The sequence below is a fragment of the Cyprinus carpio genome, chromosome B12 (assembly GCF_018340385.1).
Source record: "Cyprinus carpio isolate SPL01 chromosome B12, ASM1834038v1, whole genome shotgun sequence".
Classification (NCBI taxonomy): domain Eukaryota; kingdom Metazoa; phylum Chordata; class Actinopteri; order Cypriniformes; family Cyprinidae; genus Cyprinus; species Cyprinus carpio.
This window is the reverse complement of record NC_056608.1, coordinates 15,963,438-15,989,567: the sequence shown is the minus strand read 5'-3', so window position 1 is coordinate 15,989,567 and position 26,130 is coordinate 15,963,438. Positions and strand designations below refer to the sequence as shown.

Here is a 26,130-nt window from a genome sequence, read left to right as displayed (position 1 = left end):
GTATGACTTCCTACTGACCTCTTGACTAAATTCTAAGAATATATATATATATATATATATATATATATATATATATATATATATATATATACATATATATATATATATATACATATATATATATATATATATGTATATATATATATATATATATATATATATATATATATATATATATATATATATATATATATATATATATATATATATATATATATAAATCATCTTTTTAGCAGTCAGGAATGATTAATTTATTCAACAGATGAAAGTGTCCACTAATAGAGGGTAAGAAAAATTAAACTAAGCAGTGTTTTGCTGGTCATGTGATCTCAAAGACTAGACTAAAATAGCTGTTAGTATATATATTTAATTAATTTTAATTTATAATTTATTTGTTACTTTTTTAATGGGGAAAATATTTAATTATGTATAAAGTTGGTTTATAGTTATGTAACATAAATCATGCACTTTTCATAGAAATGTAAAAGAAACAAATGTAATCCCATTTCTATATCCCTACAACCTAATAATATGATTATAGGAATTGTTTGTAGGAATTAATCCCGTTTTGATATTTATGTTTGTTTGTGTGTGTGTGTGTGTGTGTGTTTATAGCTGCCTGACTGGGAAGTTAATGTCAAGCTGATGTGGAGTGACAGTGGGCGCCCTGTCTGGCAGGCCCAGAGTGCGGGCCACCATATTGCCTGGCTCCCCAGGGAGGACAGATCAGCATGCCAGCCTTGCCAGAAAGTGCTAATAGGCGCAACACGTCTTACTTTCACACATTAAGGCGAGCAAAGGGTGACATATCGGAGCTGTGATACTGCCGCATGGAAAAAAGGTCTGCGCCACCCGTTTGCCATGCGGCAACAGCTAATGATGAGCGCTGCTAAGCTGCGCTACATGTCTGCCAAATCTGAGCTGAAATGCATCCTGACAGAGACCGCCGTGATACCAGTCACGAGAGCAAATGAAGCCAACTTACAAAAACACCTGGCTGATTGCAAAAAGTTTTTAAAATAGGAGAAAAATTAGAGAGAAATATGTAATATTTCAATTTGGAATACTGGTTGTTATTTTTTTTTTCAGCCATGACTGGGGACTGTGAGTCACTCTTCCTGTTAGTGGAAACAAACTCATGGTCACACTAACTCTAACTCTAACTCTATGCATACTAGTGTGTCACCAACAAGAAAAGGGGGTTTGTGAAAAAAACCACAGAGCTTGCAAGGTGTCACCGCAAAGCCTAATGAAAACACTATGGTTTCCACAGATATTGATTTCATCTATGGACCAGACCTCTAATCTGCTTCAGAAACCAATGATTTAGATTTAGAAATTGTGCAGTTGACATGTTAATGTGATAGGATGTTTGTTTCCTGTTGTGTTATTTGTGGATATTGCAAATAAGAGGCATGCATACTGCAATATAAAATGTCTTTGATGAGGTCATATTGTTGGTAGAAAAATGGGGTCACCTGGGCGAAGGTTTGAGCATGAGGAGGTTTCTTTTGTACAAGTGCATTGTGCAACATTTCCGGCATGATATGTGCAGAAAGTGATTTTTTTATTCAGTGTTTTTGTCTTGTTTTCCAGTACAAATATCTCAATGTTCTTAAATCAAGAAACATTTACTTGAGAAGCAAAATGATGTCTAGTATTTTGGAAAACAAAATGAAAATCACTTTTTCCAGTGCAATGTATAACATATTAAATGTAGTACAAACTGTACACAGAATATTTTGTCATTTATTTTGAAAAAAAAAACAAGAAATGGGCAGAAATCTTTAAACACCCCTCTTGCCACTGTTGGGTTTAGTTGTATAATTGAGGACAAAGGAACATCAGTCATGGATGAATAACTGATCCTGAAAATAATTGATTCACTTATCAATAACAGATGTCTCGTCATCAGCACTACACATTATCTTTTCCTTTATATTTTTTGTTGACATTTCTTACCACACAGGTCTCATTTCCCTGTCACCAGGCCAGAAATGCAGAAAAGAGTGACTTGGCTTCATCTCAGTGTAAAACACTACAAAAACCTCTTACATCCTTACAAACAATACACTGTTGCCCTTTCCTTTCCCATTTCCCCCCTCTTGCCCCTCTCCGTCCCTCTCGCCCAGGGCATCGCTGTGCTTTCTGAAGCGTTATGTTGTAAGTGTGGTAGTGCGTGTCCCGTCATCAATAGGAGTGAGTTACACAGGTCAGCAGTTCAAATGCAGGTCACAACTGCTCCACGTTGATGTGTCGCTCTGCTCTGATTGGCTCATTGCACAAACAGATTCACTTCTCCACCCCGCTGTTTGATCCCTGCTCTGTTTGATGCTGTTAGTGTTCTATCTAACTCATTTTGTTTTACATGCAAGAAATATAGGCACTTACAAGGGAAATCCAATGTATTGTTGTTTCTCAGTGGGCCATGTGTGTTTGTGAAGGAAACTGGTTGGGTCAAGTCACTTATGTTTTGTGAACAACATATTAAATACAGTATTTTTTGGCCCAGTATAATGCTTGACTTTTTTGGTACCATTTACATTTTTGGTGTTTCAATTATTGTTTTGTTGTTCAGAAATGCTTAAAAAGGCTGTAATGAAATGTGACAATGAACTAGGACATCTATCTATCTATCTATCTATCTATCTATCTATCTATCTATCTATCTATCTATCTATCTATCTATCTATCTATCTATCTATCTATCTATCTATCTATCTATCTATCTATCTATCTATCTATCTATCTATCTATCTATACTCCTTGGAGTAAAGTGTTAATTATCATCTACACTGAATGTTGTGCGTTGCATATGGATGGTGAAAGAGCTTGTTCTTGTGATCTTCCTGGCCATCTAGTGGAAAATGTGGGATACACAGGGTTACAAAAGCAAATGTGATTAAGCATGAGATGTTCTATGTTGCTAACTTAAATTGTTTGGTTAGTTAAACTGAATGGTATTAAGGAAACAGATAGATGCATAGTGATATTGTTAGATAGCATGCAGGGTTGCCAGGCCAAAGCTCAATGGCAAAACAAAACATGCAACATATTTTATATTTCTTGTTATGCATTTTCAAATTTGCTCGTATTTTAAGGGCTACTGTATAGTGTAAGCAGCATTGAATGTTTGCTTTAAAAAAGATCTCACAAAGCTTTTTGAACACTCTCAAAAAGCTGGCACTGAGTTAGTACTCTTTCAAAAGGTACACCTTTGTAACTTATTTAGTCCATTTTAGTAACTTATACAGTAGATGCATATTTGTACTGAGTGTATGTACAGTACCTTTTGATAAGGTGTCACCCTACCCCAGTGACAGCTTTTGTGTCTTTTTTTTTCTGAGACTTATGTCCTGAGATGAAACAGCACACTCTCAGAAAAAAAGGTACAAAACTGTCACTCACAAAACTGGTACCCTTTCAAAAGCTAGTGTATACACTTTAGGTACTAATATGCCTTTTTAAGTACTAATATGTCCATTTAAGTTATTAATATGTAGCATTTAGGGGTAAACAAGGTTTAAAGATGTACCTTTTAGATTTTGTTAAAAAGGATTTAGGATTAGATTATCAAGCAAGCAAATCAAAGTTTGAGTTCAAAACCTGAAGGGATTCATACATGGAAGTTATATGGTTTCATCTTCAGATGTAAAATTTATCCTTCTTTTTTTGTCTCATTAAAGAGTAACAAAACACACCCCCTTTAATTGACTGGGTTGGCTATTTCACCTGCCCCCATTACTAGCAGGTGCATATAATCAATCATGCAGCATGCACATTTTTGTGTACCTTTCCTGTACCAGTGTGACAGTATGCCTGGGCATAGAAGTGACATCCATAAAGAAATTATTTACTGGTGTGAAAGAAAATGACTGTTCAGCGAAAAGCCGAAACATGCACACAACTGAATGAATTGGGATGAATTTAGATGCTGACTGTGATTCAAGGACCTCACTGATACTTCTGTTTGAAAAGGGGCAAATCACCTTAAAGGGATACTCCACCCCAAAATGATTTTTTTTTCATTAATCACTTACCCCCATGTCGTTCCAAACCCATAAAAGCTTAATTTGTCTTCAGAACACAATTTAAGATATTTTGGATGAAAACCGGGAGGCCTGTGACTGTCCCATACACTGCCAAGTAAATAAAGTGTCAAGGTCCATAAAAGGTATGAAATTCGTCGTCAGAATACTCCATCTGCCATCATACGTACAATCTGGGTTATATGAAGCGACGGGAAAACTTTTTGTAAGCAAAGAAAACAAAAATAATGACAGTTCCTTTGTCAACAGTCTCCTCTGTGTCTCTCCATATCACCGCATGCTGTATCACAAGGATGCCCTGTTTTCTTTCGAATCAAAGCTAAATACACATAGAAACAGTGCATCCTTGTGGTGCGGATGATACAGAAGGCCTCCCGGTTATCATCCAAAATATCTCAACTTGTGTTCCAAAGACGAACAAGGCTTTTACGGGAACGACATGGGTGTAAGTGATTCATGACAAAATGTTTATTTTTGGGGTGGAGTATCCCTTAAAGAAAAGTATGAAGATGACGGCAGCAACACATCAGAAAATAGATATTTGTGTTAACCACTAACGCTGAACTCTTATCATGGTCAATCAAGTTGATTTTATGTTTTTTCCCATGAATGTCAGAGAAAAGGTGAAAACCGGCTTTGAAAGCTTTTTTTGGAAATTTTTTGACGATATATTTTGTCCCCTGTTCTCAACAGTTAAATATTATAGGTTTAGGCATAAATATTGGCAAAATAAATAAAAAAAAACTATTTAGGGTAATCTTATTTACTTCCCCAAAGCAATGAAAAAAATTACAGTTTGTACTTATAGTAATGTTTGAAATTTATTATAATTCATAAATCAACTTGGCTTTGATTTCCCTTTGTGATTACATTTTAATCAGTCCCCCTAAAACCTACATTTGACCCATATCTGCTGAAATGTTTGAGGTGGAGGCATTTGCCTGTGTGATGTGTGTTTGTGTGAGTCTGTCAAGAAAGAAAAGGAGAGAGAGAGAGAGAGAGAGAGAGAGTAGAGGAGAAAGAAAAGAGAGAAAGAGAGAGTACTGAGCTCTTCACGGAGAGCATGTGGTTTTGAGCGGATGGGCGGTCCATCCTGTGAACTTGAGAGAAGTGCACCTCTCACTGAGAGCTTAAGCGTGTGATAGAGAAATGACACAAAGGGTCGGAAGTGGGGTGGGGGAATTAGGGCAAAACAGATGAGAGTTTTAAAACAGCACTTTGTCAAAACCAACTCTATTGTTGCTATCAGTTCAATGAATTAAGAGAGAGAGAGAGAGAAAGAGAGAGAGAGACTCTAAGACATCTATTATAAGAGATAATCATAAAACATACTTTTGGTCAAATCAATAAAAAGAAAAATCAAAATACCCATGCATATACACTAATAGTCAGGGGGATTATAGAAATGAACATGTTACAAAATATTTCTATTTCAGATAAATGCTGTTCTTCTAAACTTTCTTTGTATACTGAATATACTGACTGTGATCCTATTTAACTCTATTGCTGTGCTAAAAATTTTACTTTACATGATTTGGCATTTCTGGTCAAAAAATGTCCAGCCTTTGTTTTAAAACTCTCATTGTTATATTATTACCAAATCGTGGATTCAGTCTTTTTATCAACTTATTTTCCATTTAGCACATTTTGTATTTCTTCTTGGTGCTTATTGATCGTAAGCCTCATTGATCTGTGCTTATGCACCTCAGTTTTTGAGTGAAAAGCTGCAAGCATAATTTGTGGATAATTTTAGCAATATTCACCAAATCAGACAAATGGACACCAAATCAGTGCATGTTCCAGTTTATTTCATAATATTTACAGAATATTTTTTTGACACAATATGCATTCATTTTCAATGTCTTTTTTTTTCTTTCTTTAAAGTATACCTTGTTGGTACGACAAAATCTCTCTACCTCATTAGCATCCTCTTGGTTCTTTAATAGATCTGGCGAATTCTCACATTGTCCCAGTGGAGGTTAGTTGTGTATGGTCAAGGAGCCATATTCACAAAGCTTTATCCCCTGAGATATATCACAAAGAAATCACACACCAAACTACAGGGCAAAAGAGAGACCATATACTTTGAGCATCCAGAAAAGCATTCAGTTTGCTAATTTGCCTTTGCATGAGAAAAAACACTGTCTTGAGGAGCAAGGTAACAGCAATAGCTCTTTACTGTAAATAACTCCTGAGCGAATCTTTGTGAAAGTTTTACTTTTCTTCTACTCTGCATGTTCATGGACAAGGGTGCAAGACAAGATGCAAGACGTGGAAAGCTGAAGTGTAAAGACAATCCATCTGATGGATTCCAAAGATATATGGAAACTTTGGAATCCATCAGATGGATTGTCTTTACACTTTAGCTTTCCACGTCTGCACACCATTCATTGAAAATGTTGTTTGACATGTTTCTGTCGCACCATAATTTCAGGTTAATATTCTTAAGTGGTACTTGGTCATCATGTGTAAAGAAATCAAAAACAAGCAGGCTGTGTCTTTGGTTGTATTGATGGCATTTCAGTTTATCCACACTTATATTTCATGGTATATGGAATGGTGACATCATAGATGATTCGTATATTTACAACATCTGGGATGGTATTTTCCAGAATATTAGCAATTACCACATAAAATTAAATGACCAATTGAATGAAACCTCCACCCAGTTATTTGACAGACAGCATATAGCTTCTTATTTTGCACTTCGCTATATTTGGCTTCATAATTTTGCACATGTGCACCGGCGATGACTTCTTTGTGCTATTTTCCCATTTTAGTTCCTCTGTATTTGGGTTAGTAGCAGATCCAGTGCCCTCGTTTTTACAAAGTCTGCAGAATCAGGGAAAGTAGCGAGAAAGAAGTCTTTATAACATAGTATAAGGTACACCTGGAAGAATAAGGAATAGTAAGATAATTAAACACGAATTAAACGCACTAAAATTGGTGCTGTATCATTTGGATCACAGCAATACAAAACATTGAATAAGCAGTTCCAGCAGTTTTCGTTTAATCTTTAGCAATCCATTTGCTCTTATCCAAGCATATCTATAGTATATAGGTTAATACATATAATTGGCTTTAAATACAGGTATACATTTACAGTACATTAAAAAAGTTTGAACTGATAAAACAGATTGCGTTCTGTGATGTGATCAGACAAACAAATATATTTTGTTAAAGTAACTTTTCTTAAGTAATTACATCAAAAACAATCCACTGTCTAAGTGTACTATGGAAATCACAGTATTACTGTCTTGAGAAACAACAGTAACTGGTGTTTTGTCAGTGGTTGGCTAAACTGTGTGCACAGAGCTGCAATCATTATGTATATTATGAGAGGAAATTCTTTAAGAATAGTTAAGAAAAAATCTTCCCTTTTTGTACAGCCAAACACCCCGGAAGACAAACAAAATAGATGCGATTGTGAATTTACAGAAAATTACAAAGAATTCAGTTTTGTTAAAGGGAAGTCCTGCCAACCTAAGATATATTTAAGGGTATTCAAGACCCTGGAGTATTCAAAAATAAATTATTTCTATAAGGTTTTACTTTTTTGCCTTAGTGTTAAACTGGATATTAAGTACTTATATAAAGTGCTGAAATTCAAATAATGCAACCATTGGCCATTATGTCTAATATTCCGTCATACTCATCCTGTATAGCACCCTCATAACTACTCAGTTCTCCAAAAATGGCCACAAATCACATTCATAATCATCGGAACTGTAGTTGAACTGTAGCTGAAATGAGAGCGTTAATATTGCAATATGCTCAGTCAGTTTGGTTTAGTGTGTGTAATTGCTGATAAACAGTGTTTAAAATAGAAAGTTACCATTTTTCAAGAATATTTTGTTGAAAAGAAGCGATATATAGAGATATAAGCCATTCATGACACATTTGAGTTTTGCAGGTAATCACAGATCTCCATTACAATTATCAAATTGGGAGACTGGCCACAGGTGCATTGCCTACATTCTGTCTGAAGGCACCTGGCTAAAAATACCAGAAGCAAAGAATGAATGTAACTGTGGAACAACAGAAGGTCTTGGCGTGGCTGTGGGTGTCAGATCTTGCTGTTCTCCAGGTGAGAGTCAATGTGCTTGATCAAGGCATCATCAGGGTAACCAATAGGGAAGATTAGCTGGCACAGCGGGCAGCTCCTGACGTCACCCTCCTCCTCTGTCTCCATCCACAGCTGTAAAGGGCACAGTGATATGTTTGAAAGCCATAATGTTTAAAATCCACGTTTTAAAATCTAAAAGATACAATAAATGTGAAATGTGTATTTTATTGAATTTACTGTAAACTATATTTTCCGTTTCTAGCTTGTTTGGCACAGAGAGCTATAAGTAAGCCATATGAATATCGATTTCTCCGTAAACACTGTGTCTCCCTGGTGCTTTCAAAATATTTCTGTGTTTGTTATAGCAGCCAGACACAGCAATGGTGGCTCAACCAATGGAGTGAGTTTGGGGACGGGGTTATCTGTTTGTACAGTCAATAGTAGACCACGGTTGTGCATTATATATCTCCCTTTCAATCCATAAGTTGTCATGTAAATTTAATTGGCCAAACTCTACAGGAAGTTGAATTGGGAATACATGATGTGGATTTAAAATGAATTAACTGTTAATTAATTGTTATTCCTCCCTGGTCTACAAATTTATATTAAATGCAAAAATGTATATGTAAATTAGGAAACAAATTCAGGTGACATTTCAAACTTTAAGCCTTTTAAATATTAAAACATGGCTTTGTCATGACTTAGCAAACTTTTCTATTTAAGTAAAAAAACATTCTCAATTTAATTCTGAATGCTGCACAAGTTTGAGGAATCCAGTCTGAAAACATTACTTTTTAATTCCGTTTGGTGACACAAATGGTGTAGAAATTACACACTTCACCTTTGCCACTATACATTCTCAACATAGGTTCACTGGAAAAATGTGCCTCTACCTACATTTTTGCGAAATGCCAAAAACATATCTATTTATACAGTTCAATGCATTTTCTAGCTCAAATGAACATTAGTGGTGGTAAAACACAAACAACGTTTACTCCTTTTTTATGATTACAGGGTAGGATTTTCAATTAATAAATACTTTTTTGTCTTTATTATCTAGAATTTTGTTCTATTTTTCTATGCACAATGATCTCAAAACACTTTTACAATAATGCATGATTTGTAAAATGATATATTTTGACATTAGCATCACATGAATTTTTGATGTAGTAAACTTTCTTGGTAGCTCACCAGGTACAGCATTACACTTTCAATAAGGCGTGCTTGGGGTACGAGTCAGATTTATGTTAATCTGTTTTGGATAAAACTGAACATGCTTTTAGCGCCACTTACTATACATTTCACTTTGAAAGTGTCACGAAATTAGCCAGAAGCAACGTAACATTTCGCAGAAATGTCATCACAGGCATATTTCCAATAAGCCTATTTAGGTAGGTTATTCTAGCCACTGAATGTGATTTTCTACTCACATTGATGGATGGCCAAGACTGGGCATGCTCTGCATGCAGGTATCCAGGTGGGTGACAGCTTAGGGTGTTGGGACGGGAAGGAATGGGGAAAGCGGAACAAGAGGCGGGGCCTCTGGAGCTTGATGAGGGACTCGACACCCCCAGTGTTCGCGGAGGACTGATGGGATGAGGGCAGGACCACTCCTCCTCATCCTCTGAGGACTGTGGAGGCTGTTGGGATGAATGCAGAGGTGATGGGCTGGGCTGAGGTTCAAAATGCAAGTGGGACACATCCGAGTGGTGGAAAGACAGCTCCCTGGACAGCCGTGGAGATTCAGCCAAACCCCCATCGCCTCCAACCCCGGACTGAGAGCCTTGTCTTTGAACCAACATGTGCTGGCTTCCTCCATGTTGCTGTTGTTGCTGCTGCTGCTGCTGTTGCTGCTGCTGCTTGTGGTAGCTGTCGACATATGGTCGAGGTTTCGGCAAAGTTGACACCGGGTCCAGAGTGAACCGTGGGGGCCGTTGATAAGCCGATGGATCGGCTACTTCAGAGTAACTGCGTCTTCCCTGGAAACTGGCCCTCAAGTGGTGGGAAGTGGGCCTGCAGGAATAAGATGCGGGACCGTCGCTGAGCTCAGGCAGAGGCGAGCGGCGATGCATGTCTGGAGAGAGACGCTGCAGCACTGGCGAGCGCCGCTGGGGAACAGGCGAATGGCGCTGTTGTATGGGAGAATGGCGCTGTTGGATTGGGGAATGGCGCTGCGGAACAGGAGAATGCCTCTGGTGAGGGACAGGAGAGTGGCGCTGAACTACAAAATAAACACAGGACATTTAAAAAAAGCAGAAAAAAAATCAGCAGAATGAATATTAGACAAGATACATGTTTAAATAAACACACTGAATAACTGCTTGAGATCAGTGTTAATCTTGTCAACAAAATTACTGACGATATCGCTCTTTAAAGTCAGCCCCATATATTAATCATGAATCATAACTCAAACTGCTGGTCAGAGGACAGACTTCTCTATGGTGATGTATGTTGGGTATGTTTCCTCATTTAGTGCACTTAAACTCTGCCCCTGCAAGCTCACATTCATCCACCAGCCATTTTTGCCTCCTCCACATCTCAAAATCCAATTAGCAACCAATAAATACATAATTTTATTTATAATCAACCTGTTAGACTTAGATGTATGTCACATCATGGAAGAAAAATCTGTTTCATCATTATGAAGCATTGCTTTTACAAAGCCCCAATTTTCATTTTATTTAAATGGTTTTATTAAAATTCAATAAATATATTTATGGGGCTCTGTACATCGTAAATTTAACAAGAATTTTTTTCATCAACAGTAACGAAGACATGACGAAAAAAGCATCATGACGATATTTAAACAATTTTATTTTAAATACTGTTGACTAAAATTATGCCACCACAAGATATTAACATGCGTTAATATATACATACAGCAGACACAACATATTACAACTTACATCTGCACAATATCAAACGCAAGTGAACTAAGTTATGAGTTAGTCATAAAAGCATAAGACAGTGAATATGCTCTACGTAAAACATGGGCATTGGGTAAAGAAATGTAGTTTCTACAATTAAGTAAAATTTAGATGGCTAAATTCATAAATAATATATCTGAATATTTTATTTCATTAAATGTAGCATGGTTCATTTTATTACTGGAAGGATATCTTAAAAGGCGGTGTAAAGGGCACAGTTCCTAATGGACAGATAGATTTCTGTAATGACTTCCTCTTTCCCCTCACATTTCCTCTTTGAGATATTTTTGTATTGTTTTCCTGTGCATTCACTCCAGCACCTGTGGTAGGCTACTGCTACAGTACATCATTTTCTGACTAGCAACGGGCACACAAGATCCTCTACAGAAGATGCATCTGTCTCTCAATAATAAGTCTAACGTGCATACACTGAGCTTCCTGCAATCGTGAGATTGCAATCAGCTATTTAGAGAAATCAGTCCTTCTATCTATGAATCAGTAGGGGTTTTTTTCCCCTCCATCTCCGCTTCTGCTTTTTGGTCTGGTTTCCTATATCAAATGGGTTTGTGGTTGAGAGCAGAGGTGCTAAAAAGATAAGGGGGGAGTTGTTTATGTTCTTCAACTCTTAAGAGGCACTCGACGTGAGAGCCGATCAGAACATGTCAGCAAAAACATTCCTTGGAATTTAACCAGACAGCAAACAAGCATGCAGTGCTAAAAAAAGCACCAGTTTACCCACCTACATTGCTGAATTTTTATGAGTTTGACAAATTGACTGTGTAATTATAGTTGTTCAAATATATACAGCCATGGCCAAAAGTTTTGAGAATGACACAAATATTAATTTTCACAAAGTCTGCTGCCTCAGTTTTTATGATGGCAATTTGCATATACTCCAGAATGTTATGAAGAGTGATCAGATGAATTGCAATTAATTGCAAAGTCCCTCTTCGCCATGAAAATTAACTTAATCCCAAAAACATTTCCACAGTATTACAGCCTTGCCAAAAAGGAACAGCTGACATCATGTCAGTGATTCTCTCATTAACACAGGTGAGAGTGTTGATGAGGACAAGGCTAGAGATCACTCATGCTGATTGAATTAGAACAACAGACTGGAAGCTGTAAAAGGAGGGTGGTGCTTAAAATCATTGTTCTTCCTCTGTTAACTATGGTTACCTGCAAGGAAACGTGCAGTTATCATTGATTGGGGTAAAGACATTTTATCTGATGAATCCCCTTTCTGATTGTTTGGGGCATCCGGAATAAAGCTTGTCCAGAGAAGAAAAGGTGAGTGCTTCCATCAGTCCTGTGTCATGCCAACAGTAAAGCATCCTGAAAACAATGATGTGTGGGGTTGCTTCTCAGCCAAGGGAGTGGGCTCACTCACAATTTTGCCTAAGAACACAGCCATGAATAAAGAATGGTACAAAAACATCCTCCGGGAGCAACTTCTCCCAACCATCCAAGAACATTTTGGTGATGAACAATGCCTTTTCCAGCATGCTGGAGCACCTTTCCATAAAGCAAAAGTGATAACTAAGTGGTTCGAGGAACAAAACATTGAAATTTTGGGTCCATGGCCAGGAAACTCCCCAGACCTTAATCCCATTGAGAATTTGTGGTCAGTCCTCAAGAAGTGGGTGGACAAACAAAAACCCACAAATTCTAACAACCTCCAAGTATTGATTATGCAAGAATGGGCTACCATCAGTCAGGATGTGGCCCAGAAGTTGATTGACAGCATGTCAGGGCGAATTGCAGAGGTCTTGAAAAAGAAGGGTCAGCACTGCAAATACTGAGTTTTAGCATAAACTTATTGTAATTGTCAATAAAAGCATTTTACACTTATGAAATTCTTGTAATTATAGTAACATCTGACGAAAAGATCTAAAAACACTGTAGCAGCAGACTTTGTGAAAATTAATATTTGTGTCATTCACAAAACTTTTGGCTAAGGCTGTGTCTCTAACTGAATGTATAATATTGATGACATATTGAGATCCTTGTCCTCCTACCTGGGCTTGCCGGCTCCTGTGAGGCTTTTCGCAATATCTCTGTCTGTTTCGAGGTCAGAGCCTGTAGCTTGCCCAACTCCTCTATTAGTTCAGTATAGGCCAAAGCCAGATTTACTCTGCAGAGAGAGCAAGAGAAAGAGAGAGAATGAGAAGGGAGTGAGAAAGAGAGAGACAAAGCCTGTAGACAAGCTTAACCATTAGCTTTGCATCATGTTCCCTCTAATTTTTTTTCTTGCTGAGCAAACTTTTTCTCTATTGGGGTCGACATTTCGGCCACCCTGTGCAAAAACATTGTTTATACCAGACCTGTACAGCGCGCACCACAAAAAAAGTGTTGTAACTTTTAACTTTAATGTGCTATTTGTATTTTGATTTGACCCGTGACTAAATGATGTACATTTTAGATTACCTAATAAAACTTACTGATATTATTTCACAAAATAATACTGTGGAAATATTATTGCATTTAAAATAAAAGTTTTCTATATAATAACTTTAAAATATAATTTATTCCTATGAAGCAAAGCAATTTTCAGCATCATTACTTCTAGTCTTCAGTTCAATGATCCTTCAGAAATCATTCTAATGCTGATTTATTATCAGTGCTGGAAACTGTTGTGCTGCTTAATATTTTTTTGGGGACTTGTGATTTTTTTGGGGATTCTTTGATAAATACAAAAAAAAGGACAGGTTTTATTCAAAATAGAATTTTGTTGACAATATACACTACTAAAAAGTTTGTGGTCAGTAATTTTTTTTCTTTTTTTAAAGAAATTATACACCTATATTCAGTAAGAATGTGTTAAATGGATAAAAAGTGATAATAAAGACATATTTTTAGAAAAGAGTTCTATTTTGAAATAATGCTGTTCTTTTTAACTTTTTATTAATCTAAGAATCAAAGAAAAAAGTATCACATGTTCCAAAAATAAATAAATAAATAAATAAAAATATAAAGCAACACAACAGATTCAACACTGATAATAAATCAGCATATTAGAATGATTTCTGAAGGATCATATGACACCGAAGGCTGGAGTAATGATGCTGAAAAGCTTTGCTCCTCGGGAATAATTATATTTAAAGTATATTAAAACAGTATTAGAAATTGCAAAAGGTTTCACAATATTACTGTTTTTTTTTTCTTCTGTATTTTCGATAAAATAAATACTCCTTGATGAGCAGAGACTCCATTAAAAACAAGGTCAATTATTTATTAGGTTTATAATATAGGCCTAACATAATATAATATCAAAACAAACTGAAGTTTAAACTGATAGAATGAATGAATAGAATAGAAGCTAGAATAAAATACTGTATCAAAAGATAGAATTAGAAACTGCGATACAATATTTAAAACTGATAGAATAGAATAGAAACTGAAGCAGAATAGAATACAATAGAAAGAAACTGAAGCATTAAACTGATAGAATAGGTAGAAACTGAAGCATTTAAACTGAGATCTGTAAGTTTTAAATATTGAAAAAAAAAAAAAAACGTGAACGTCAATTCTTCTATAGCTATGTAAACTACACCTGTGTGTGACTGTAAATGTCTCTGAGTTTTGTTACCGTTCTGTGCCCATCATCTGCTATTTCCAGCACTTAATCAAGCCCTCTCTTCTTTAATTCATGATGACGTTTTATTTCACGTCATTGCGTTTGCGTCGGCGCACGATTTGAGCTATTTCGTACGCAACCATTAAAATATTCGGTTTCTCACAGCGATTAATTTGCCGCACATTCCTTTTCTATGAAACTCCTCACATTCAACCGGTTCTAACTCTATCGTGATATCAACTCTGTAGCGGTTTATCCGAGCATTGCAATTCATTCGCTTTCGCAAATAGCTTTCCCAACTCATTTATTGCGTGTGCGCGGCACATTATTTCTTCTGCGCGGCTGCGGTGGAAGAAGTGCGCGGCCGCGCGCTCCATCATCATAAATTAAACAAAGCTCATGACCACCTGTAGACAAGCTTAACCATTAGCTTTGCATCGTGAGTACTTAAATTAAGTACCTATCATCACCGTTTCATTCTCTCTATATAAAATTTCTATTTAAAAATCTATGTTGGCAGTGGCACACAGATTCACAAAACTAGGTACCAGGTGTAATTAACAACATGCTATTATCACCTGCTAATCAGCTAAGATGGAACTGCACTTCATCTATACAGCAGTAACACTTAGCATGTTAACACATTACTGTATAACTGACAATGACAATAACATTATCAGCACTATTTCCTTAGTACTTAACTGTGACATTTAAAAGCAATAATGTAATGTACTGTATCATGTACTGTTACAATAGCTGACAATTGTTTATGACACAGTTGGTAACACTATTTAACTGTGATACAGTATGTGTCGCTCCACCAGTGAGAACATAACACATGACTGGCACGGAGAAGAAAACAGTGTAGTTTCAAATCATCTGACTCTGCAGTCACTCACCATGGCAACCGAATTTCTAAAAAGCCTCAGTCATCACAAAAATTGGCAAGTAATTTCCTTCATAGCTCTGCAAGTCTTTCGCAGCACTCTGCTGTATCTTTCTTCACGCATAATACAGTAACTTCACCACGTAACCAAATTTAACATCCATGTATTTATTTATGTATATGGTAGCTAGTCATGTATTAAGCAATCAGTATTTCATTATCAATAATAAAATAAAGCAGTGTGATTTATATTGCAATAATGACTAAATGACTGTGTATTATCTCTCACTTAACTCAAAACCTTCCTTCCATTGATACTCATTAATTTTTAACAAAAAAATTGATCAGATTGTGTCTTGGTTTTATCTAGCTTGCTCAAAAGGTACAAAATTCAAATGCACAACAATCAAATAAGTCTGACACATTTATGATAACCATCAAAAACTAAGTTTTATGGTAAAACATGCCAGCTAACTTAGATGCAAAGAAACAGAAACTATGTCATCAGATGGCCTTTATCTGATTAAACATAGACCAAATTCACAAAAACCTTCGGTGCTTTATTATAAAAAGACTCATAGTTTTTGAGATGGTGTTAGATATATCATGTGAGACATTTCAGTTTTACACTTCAGCGGGCACATGTGACCGATCACTTTTTTAACATGTACAAATGTGTACATTTGTATGAATTTGACAACCACAGATAAGTACAGTCTATATAGTACAAGTAGTATAAACATCATGCTGTTAAATTAATTTCAAGTCAACACCATTACGGGTGTCATTTTTAAAATATTTTTTAAAGTAAATGTAAAACAGCTCCCTGCAAAAAAAAAGAAAAACAAAAAAGAAAAAGATTTTATGGTCAACTACCATTTTGACTATGTAATGTCACCAATATGTATACTGCACATTTTGATTAATTGCAAATGGCAATAATGACTAAACATAAAAAAAAGCATTACGAGGGTCGTGAACACAAGAAGGGGCCAAAACTAATGAAGAAGTTCACTGCATTTTAATAAGATGAGTTAAATGAGTCATCCGCCACCAAAGCGGTCTGGTGCAAGGTCACATCTCGTCAATTTTCTCTCTCAGTTAGTGGAGCATTTAGCTCTCTGCCTCTTTCACAGTCCCACACACATGTACACACATGCACACACATGCAATTTACCATATGGGCCAAATAAATCTGCGTTTGCTGAGAAAGAGAGAACCAGCAGAACAGTTGTATAACCTTGCCTTCTATCTGTTTATATATATTTATATTGACTATACTTAATACCAAAGAACAAACTAACAAAGTACTGCATCTTTAGCCTTAATCTATATTTGTAGACCACAGATCAAAAGAAACCACTGGCCAAGCAGTGTTAACCAGCTCGCTCCACCAGTGATCTGCAAGGTTGTCTTCTATTGCTGGACAATGAGTCATAGCATTGGATATTCTTACCATTGTGCTCATTGTGTCCTTCATTGGCCCTCTAGGCTCCTGAGCATCCACAGTCAGGCTCAAGCAGCCATGGTATTCAGTGGTAATGAGTTGTCTTTCTCCTCCGTCATTATCGACGCATGAGCTACAACTCATCTGTCCAAGTGGCATCCTCATTTGATAGACACTATCTATCAAAGAGGTATTTACAGCAGATTTAGATGATGTGTGACACTTTTTTTTCTCACCTTCTCACATGCTTGCTGTCTCTCACACACACACACACACACAAACGTGCATGCACAGTATGAATCTTAGGAAATGGCCTATGAATGCATCACCTTTTGGACTGTTCACTGAAACATTCTCTGAATGTGTGAACATCTTCCTATTAACAAAAAACTAAGCAAGAGTAGTGTTACCTGCATATCCTGTCTCTGTCTGTCTGTCTATCTATCTATCTATCTATCTATCTATCTATCTATCTATCTGTCTGTCTAGACAAACTCACATATGTGTGTGTATACATTGAAAGGTAAAGTCAAATCTCTTAAAGTATGAAAAAATGCTTTTGTTGAGCATCTGCAGAACTATTGAGCACAAAAATAAGAAAATGTAAAAATTTAAGTGGGAGGATGTGTGTGTGTGTGTGTGTGTGTGTGTGTGTGTTTGTGTGCTTTTATCTGAATATTGATGATGATCTAGTGTGGGAGGGTATGTGGGCTGCTTGAGCGGTGTCTGACCTTTGTGCTGAAACTAGTATCTATAATATTTGTCTTCTTTATGCAAACAAATGTTGGCTATATGAATTTTTTCAGCAAGACTTCAATCTAAAGCAGCCAAATAACTTAATCAGCACAGCCCACGCTGCAGACAATAAATACTATGCAATCAGAAACAAATAAGTACTTTTTGCCAGAGAGCATTATAATAAAAAATAATTGCAAAACATACTTCTCAACCCTTCAAATCAGTATGTTTGGGTGGTAACACTTTAGAATATTGTTCCATTGTTAATAAATACGTAACTACATAAGAACAAAAGACTAATGCATTATTAGCATTCTAGTAACTATTATTAATTAACAAGAAACTCTGATTAATGATTTAGTAAGTAATAGCGCTCAGTTGAAAGTGGTAGTTTACTATTAGCTAATCAGTAACTACTATTTTTTCATATATCCCGGAGAACTACTATATACAGGTTCATGAAAAAATGTGAATTATGCATAATGTATAATTAATTCTAAAGTCAAGATCATGATAACCACTACTTATGACTCGTGTTACCAAATCCAGCAAAAGGAATTATCCAGAAACTTACAAAACCCCCAATCACGCTGATTTTAGTCATAACAAGAGAGTTATCATGTCATTCACTTTAGAATACTGATCCAAATAATTAGTAATTCCGTTTGAAGTGTTTGGTAATATTTGAGTCATTACAAGTCAGTTACCATGATGACCTTCACTTTAGAATTAATTATACATTAGGCATTAATCATAACAATTATGGACGGTATACAGTAGTTCTTAGTAGTTCTAAGGGAGGTATAAAAAACAGTAGTTACTACTAAGCTAATAGTGAACTACCATATTCGACTAAGCGCTATTTCTAACTAATTCATTAATCAGAGTTTCCTGTTAGTTACTAGTTTGTTAATATTGTGTTAATCATTTGTTTCTGTGTAGTTATTCAAACTCAATGAAAGTCATATACATGCTGAATGTTAGCATCTCAAGGAAGGCCCTTTTTGCATGCAAACTCAAGTCTATATATATGCAAAAGCCTCTAAAATGCAAAAGCCTATGCAAAAGCCTCTAAAAGCCATCTTGGTCAAAAATTAGATAACGATACTGAGTGAATGCTCTCCACACACAGTATATGTTCAAGTACTTTCACTTCAAAAGCACCATATCCCAGCCTCAACCCATTCAGAAGTACCGGTACTTACATAGAAACCTATACATAATAGCCAGAAAGAAATGCTAATCTTAAAGAAAAATGTCAGACGTACTTAGATGCTTTTGCATCTGAACTCTTTATATATATATATATATATATATATATATATATATATATATATATATATATATATATATATACATATCTATGTGTGTGTGTGTGTGTGTGTGTGTTTTATATATATATATAGAATAATTAAGAATATCTATATTTCCACTGAGGTGACACTCTCTGGTTTATGGTTGACAAGTTGGGACAACACCTTTTTACACATAGAGACTGCTGAGCCAATTTAACTAGCAAGGCTTTAGCTAGTTTTCCATCCAATAATTTATCATCTAAATGTTTAGCTGATGGAAATGCCATGTATTGATACAGCTACTCAAGTGTTGATGACTCAACGATGATTTAAAAATCAAGACTTCACACTGATGTTGACTTGATCAACATACTGGTTAATAATTGTACCTGGTTAACACCAAAAAGTTGCCATTAAAATCAATATAATCTGTGCACTTTTAGTTAAGAAAAAGAATATAATATCCACATATAGTATGTGAAACAATTAGGGATACCAATTTCAGTTAAAATAAACCTGAACACTGTGGAGATTATTAAAACCCCAGATCGTCTTTTGCCTTTTCTTTAGAATCAGTGTCTATAAAAAATAAATAAAACTTTTTTCCCAATAAACCCCTCCATCAGAAAACAAGACAAAAGCATCGAAAACTACCAACATAAGAATGTCTGAGTAACTGCATATAAGGTTTTGGCTGTTTTCTGTTAAATCACGACTTTTACAAGAACCAGCAGTTCAAACAGAGGGGGAGTAGAGTGTGAAACTGTGAGGTACAAAAGAGAAGTAGGCATTACTTGCGACCTTCTTTTCCAAGAATCCCCATTTCACTTCAACACAGGTTACTTTCAGTTAACCTGTATTCTCTTTACCATCAGTTTAAGAGAACACTTTAGACTACTTCTGTGAGAGAGAATACTTTAGACCACTTCTGTGAGACTGTGATCTGGAGGCTTGCCAATAGCTATACTGCCCTCTACTGGCAAATATCCATTGCCCACACATCCAAAGGGAACTAGCCATACAACTGCGGCAAATAATACTGAAGCAAAATTTAATCAAATAGATTTACAAAAGCAATAACTTAAAAGTTAATATGCACAGCTGTTAAGCTTTAAATCAATGAAACAGACACTTACTGTTCATCTCCAACTTTCTTTATCCACTCCACGTCACACTGTCCACATGTGGAACTCACATCCTGTGCAAAAGATCACCATGTCAGGCTTCATACTTTCTGTATATTACTTATATTCAATCAGACTTATATGTGAAGCTACACACCATTTTAAAAGTTTGTAGAGTTTTAATGTTTTTGAAAGATTCAGTCAAGCCACTAATATTATGAAATGATTACAATTTAAAATAACTATTTTAATATATTTTAAATTGTAATGTATTCATGTGATGGCAAAGCTGAATTTTCAGCAGCCATTACTTCAGTCTTCAGTGTCACGTGATCCTTCAGAAATCATTCTTAAATGCTGATTTGGTGCTCAAGAAACATTCGTATTGATTTTTTTTTCCCTTCTTAATATTTTTGTGCAATTTAAACACATCCTTGCTAAAAATTAAGTTAATTTTAATACATTAATTTCAAGCTAGCTAATAACTAACTAACAAACTAACTCTTACAGACCCTAAACTTTTAAATTGTAGCATATATGGCTTGAAATCATAATTCTGAAGCCTAAGGCAAGAAAGGTCATGTCACAGCTGGATTTGAGACAAAATTCAAAGGCAAAATTCACTTGCTATGCCTTCAAAGTAAGAATATTTTTGAATGTTTTATTACTTATCACATTTTTTTTTTCCTCTGAATCAGAGAATAGTTGAAACAAAACTGTCAGTTACAGTATATATCAGAGTCTAAGAGACCTGACTTCAAGCAAAAATAAATTTTGACAATGTGTAGTTCCTATTTGAGTCTTTAAGCATGTGTGTGTTTGTTACTGACCCTCTGTCTCTGGTTGCTTTGAAATTCTCTCAGTTCTTCCCGTAATCTCTCACATTCAGCTTTTAGCTCCTCTTCCCTCTGACACGCCCCCTGAGCCTCATGCCGTGCCCCCTCTAGCTCTGCCTCCAGACGCTGCAGTTTGAGGTCAGAGAGGGTGTCCAGACTTCGGGAGCTCTGTAGGGTCATGGGGCAGTCTAGCACTAGAGATATAGGATGGTTATTATGACCAGACAAGTCAAACATATTGCGTCAATGAATAAAAATCAATCTTTGTCCAGCTAGGATAGCAGAATTGCACATTAAAAGGTTAAAATTAACTTCCCACCTTTTCAAAGTTTAAGTGGAGCTTTAAGTGGAGACAGAAATAAATTGACTATAATGTTAGAGGAATATTGATACATTTCTGGTGTTCCTTAAACATCCTGTCATATGAGGCTGCAGACAAGTTGTCCAGCAGCATGTCTTTGAAGCAACAGACCAGATCTGTCACTCAAAAAATACCTAGTTTGTGTTTCTTTATGTTGCGTAATGGGAAATTCTCTCCTTCATCAGCCAAAGGGAACAGACGCCAACTTACAAATGTCTGGACAGGAGGTTTGGTGGCCGCCTCAGGGCCAACATTGTTAACAGGACTGAAATCCAACCTAAAGTCCCCCTACACATGTCCTTTACTCCATGCAGCTTTGAAACCTTGAAGATGGAGAATGCAAGACTGAACTCTTTCCTGTCAGAGCGTCCTGCTCCTCACCCTCGGCGTGGGCATGATGATTCAGCAGCTCATAGAAAAGCCATCCTTGAGCCAGCAGCTATTGTGACAGTTCAGCAATAAGCAAGCTGAAAACACACCCCTGCACGCCTACATCTCGCACCAAAACCGCAGTGAAATGATTTTTATTCTTTTTTTTTTTCATATTTGCATGTAATATTTGTATTCATGAGCGCACACAAAATTGACATCATTCTGGTATTATTTTCTGACAGGGTTAAAGAACATCTCTGTTGCGTAATTTACATAAATACATAATTTGCTTGAGTTCTCTGGGATTATTTGACTCGTGTTAAGCGCCTTTGAGTTTGACTGAAACATTTTAGATCCCGGAAAGGGGTCACAGGAGAAAAGGTGTGACCTTCTTCTCGCAAATATGCTTTCCATTTAGTTACATAGTCTCTTTGTGGTGAGAGTCTTTTCTGAGCCTCAGAGACAGTGAAAGGAAAGAGAGAAAGGAAATGGGAAATGGGGTAAAATGAAAGAGAGATGTAACACAACACTGTGATTGGGGGAAAAACAAAGAGGACCAAAAGGACAAGAGGACCGCCGCTTGGCCCTGTTTGAAGTCCTTCATAGGAGAGGTGCTCTTTGAAAAAACAAAATTAGGCTAGATTGAAGACTGGATAGAAAATGTGATGCATATATAATGAAAAAGGATACTTCAAAGACCCCAATACACAATCTGTTGTTGGAATGAAATACAAATGAAGGAGGCACATAAAATAACAAATAATGAACGTGATTGTATGCTAAAAAACAACCTGATATATATTAGTTTGTGCACATCTCATTTGGTGTTGCAGAGGATTTTCTTTTTCCCAAACATGCTAGTTAATGTTATTAGACTAAAACTTACTGACTTTGCTCATACAAGATATACTTGTACATTTTTACCACCTTGTTACACTTGTGGTGTTCCCAGTTAAAACTTACATCCAAACAAAAAGTTTTTTAATCTGGGGCATACACTCTGAAATTTTTGTTTGATTTTAAGTTGATTTCTAAGTCATTCTAAGGCCAGTTGTCATCTTTGTGGTGCGCTGTTTGTTGTGCAGTGTATATGGTGTAACAAAAGAATTTTAACCTCACCCGACTGTCAATTGGATATATACATTTCTTACATGTCCCATGTTTATTTCACATTTACAGTATGTGTACAACTCTAAACTATTTCGTTTATTAAATTAGTCTGAACAGAAAAAAAAAAATTAAAACTTATGTTTGCAAACCTAATCCAAATCATATCCATATGCGATACGTGACTCAGTCTGAACAGACTTCAAATAGTTTTTTTTTTGTCATTCAGGGCATGAAACAACTGTAAAATCATACAAAGTGCAATATTGTCTGAATGCACTCACTTTTGTTTCACTCTATACTTGTATAGTGACCTGTATGACAATTACTATGCAGTGAATGAGTCAGCGGTAGTGGTTTTAGGCACACACCCGCAGGTTCTAGGCCACTGAGTGATTTATAAATGAACACCTGCATGCATACAGACAAAACAAGACTTACTATGCGACTCAGGGTTGTGTAGTTGCAGATACTGCATGTCCTTATTGTGTAGCTGTGTGTTGAGTTTGTGTAGTGAGCTCTCCCTCTGCCTCAGAGCTGCCTCTAAACTGTGGATCCGCTCAACATGTTTCTCCACCAGAGACGTCTGAGCCCGGAAAAGAGCGAGAGAAGAAAGAGACAAGAAGAGAGGGAGAGGGAAAGAGATGGGCACAAAAGTAAAAGATTATAAAAGATTAAAAATGAAACACCAAGAGAAAGTACAGAGAGTAAGGCAGGCGATGAGGGACTGATCAAAAGATATACAAGGGCAAAGAGGCCATTACTTCACCATGCAGATTCTTCCGGCATTCGTGTCCATTAGGAATTTTTTGTCAGCAATAAAAGATGAGAACATGTAGATGTAACAGCTGATAGCTCGCTGAGTGTTTCAGAGTGGTGAACGGCACAGATGCTCAAACGCTTGCATCATGCAATTTTCAAAAACTCAATCTTTTTGTCCCAGCCAAATCCATTCAAAGCCATTTGAGACCTGTGTTTAAAACTGGGGATGCAATTCGCATATATGATTACAGATATCCAGCATCATCCACTTATATGAGGGCTTGGCTGGGTAATATAAGAGCCCAATTACATTCACACAGCCTGTTAGGACGTACGAGAGTACAAGATTAATCAAATGGACACCTGGTTGGATTAAAGCCTGAAGCACATGGAGAGGCTAATTATCGCAACTGCCCATCCACTCGGCAGCCAAACTTAGCATGGATGTGGTGGAATGAATGTTTTAGGAGAGTTCTCACCATCTTGTCGAGGTCTCGCTGAAGGCTGGACTTCTCCATGTGGATTTTCTCATAGGCCTGAATGACATCTTCAAGCTGCTCCTCTCGCTCCTTGCCCTTCTGAAGCTGGAGAACACAAACACACCTATCATTACAAGGACTTTCCTTTGGCTTAATGGCTTTATACACACCTGATAATATTTAAAAATCTTGAATTCTCACAGACATTTTTTGCATTTTTACATTAGTGTGTATACGCTCTTGAATTACAATGACAGTTGGGATGTCCTCGAGCTGTATAATGACAAGCTGTTGTAACATTTGGCATTAGGCATGTGTAATATATAAATATATTCAAAACATTTGAATATATGTTTATATCATTTTGTGAGTTATTTCTTGTCACATTTCTTTTTACAGGCTTGTTTATTACCATTATGGATTTTATATCTTTCCAGTACATCAAGTTATATCAGTTCTGCTGATAGCTGTCTGGTTCTAGACGTATAACCCAAACCTCAATCAACTACTAACTCTTGAAAAATAATTTAAACGAGAGGTTTACAGACCCTTTAAAATAGAATTACATTAATAACAGGACTCAACTAAGGAAAAAATAATTTTGCCTTAGTCAGTCAGTAGTTCTGAGTGATCCATTTTTATTTTTAGCAATTTATTTTATATTTACTATCAACATTATATTTATATATACTATTTTTTTTTCAGATATTTATACATGAATGAAAAATAACAATATTAAATATATATTTTTTAATAAAACATTTTACTTTATAAACAGAAAATTTGGAATTATTATTGCAATTTTGATAAATCTTCTGATAACAAAGCTGGTTACAAATTAGCAACAGAAAACCAAACATTTATGTTTACAAGGCAATAAAAATGGACATTACAAGATCAACGAAATGTAAAGGTTAAGCGTTGAAAAGGCAAGTGACTGTTCTGTCAACTGTTCATGTTGCGCACAAGTTTCACTCTTTGATAAATTGCTTGTCTCTGTAAACCAACATGGTGTGAGAAAGAATAAAAACATTGGTGTTCTGCCTGATATATAAAAATAAAAAGAATAAAGTAAAACAGATGCACTCATGTTGTAACCTGCACTTTCATTTTAATACAGACACACATAAGCATCTACTTCAATTATAACACACCTCTCTGCAGTGATCCTTTGGTTTCACAGATAATAGTAGCTTATTTAAAAAAAAAACCATCAGGGTATTTACTTTCAATAGCGCTGCATTAGATCTCAGCAATTGCTCATGACTGCAAAGCTCTAAGTGTTGGAAAAAAATTGGAAGAATGGAACACAAGAACACACAAATCGAGAAGGAGGGCCACAGTCAAATGAGGAGGGTGGGGAAGAATAAGGAATGTACACACAAAGTACCAAACGTCAGCAAAAGCGAGGGAGGTGTGGGAGAGAGAAGAACAGATAACAAAGAGAAATCTGACTCTTTGATGGAGGGAAGGCTGCTGGGTGGCTATGGAAACGCATAGCAAGCATCATTAATTAATGAGACGCTTCGCCAGGCAATGAGCCGAGAGATTTAGAGAGAGAGTATGCTCTTCCCATGTACACTCCACATCACAGCCAGTCAGGAGAGACGATTGAGAGCAGGCTTCAGGCACACAAAAACGAATGCTTGCTCGTGGTCTAGATTACATAACGCCTTTTGTCATGAATGACTGGCCATCTGACGTTGTCCTTCATTACCCTACTAATCGTATTACCTCTCTAATCTTTCCATTTTGTGATGTATAAATTACATGGCGTAATCCAGATTTACAATACAATATAAATCACAATATAACAAGCAGTTATACTAGCAGAATATCAGACGAAATACAGTCCAGAAAGACGTGGGTGGGTGTATTTATGTAGATGTGTGTCCTCTCACCTCGAGGGTCAGCATGTTGACCCTCTGTTGCAGACTGCCATTCTCTGACTGGAGCAGCGCTGTGTCTTTGGGCTCAAAAGAGCAGTAGGAGTTCCTGTCATCTCCAAACTCGCTTATCATGGGGAACTGTACACACACACATATGCAAAAAAGTGGCACAGGGGTCATCACAAGCAAAAACTGCTATTGCATAGAATCATTTA

General features: G+C 36.3%; 1 protein-coding gene across 1 annotated transcript in view; it reads right to left on the bottom strand.

The window, feature by feature from the left end:
- Positions 1-5,836: 5,836 nt before the first annotated feature.
- tbkbp1 (TBK1 binding protein 1) overlaps positions 5,837-26,130 on the bottom strand; it is a 49,311-nt gene continuing 29,017 nt past the window's right edge. The window contains exons 3-10 of the mRNA XM_042735625.1: positions 25,928-26,053; positions 24,027-24,131; positions 23,227-23,371; positions 20,940-21,139; positions 20,122-20,183; positions 13,061-13,176; positions 9,546-10,336; positions 5,837-8,247 (exon numbers count right to left, since the gene is read on the bottom strand). Of these exons, the coding sequence (XP_042591559.1) occupies positions 8,116-8,247; positions 9,546-10,336; positions 13,061-13,176; positions 20,122-20,183; positions 20,940-21,139; positions 23,227-23,371; positions 24,027-24,131; positions 25,928-26,053 (1,677 nt within the window). The 3' untranslated portion in view covers positions 5,837-8,115. The remainder of the gene's footprint in view (positions 8,248-9,545; positions 10,337-13,060; positions 13,177-20,121; positions 20,184-20,939; positions 21,140-23,226; positions 23,372-24,026; positions 24,132-25,927; positions 26,054-26,130) is intronic.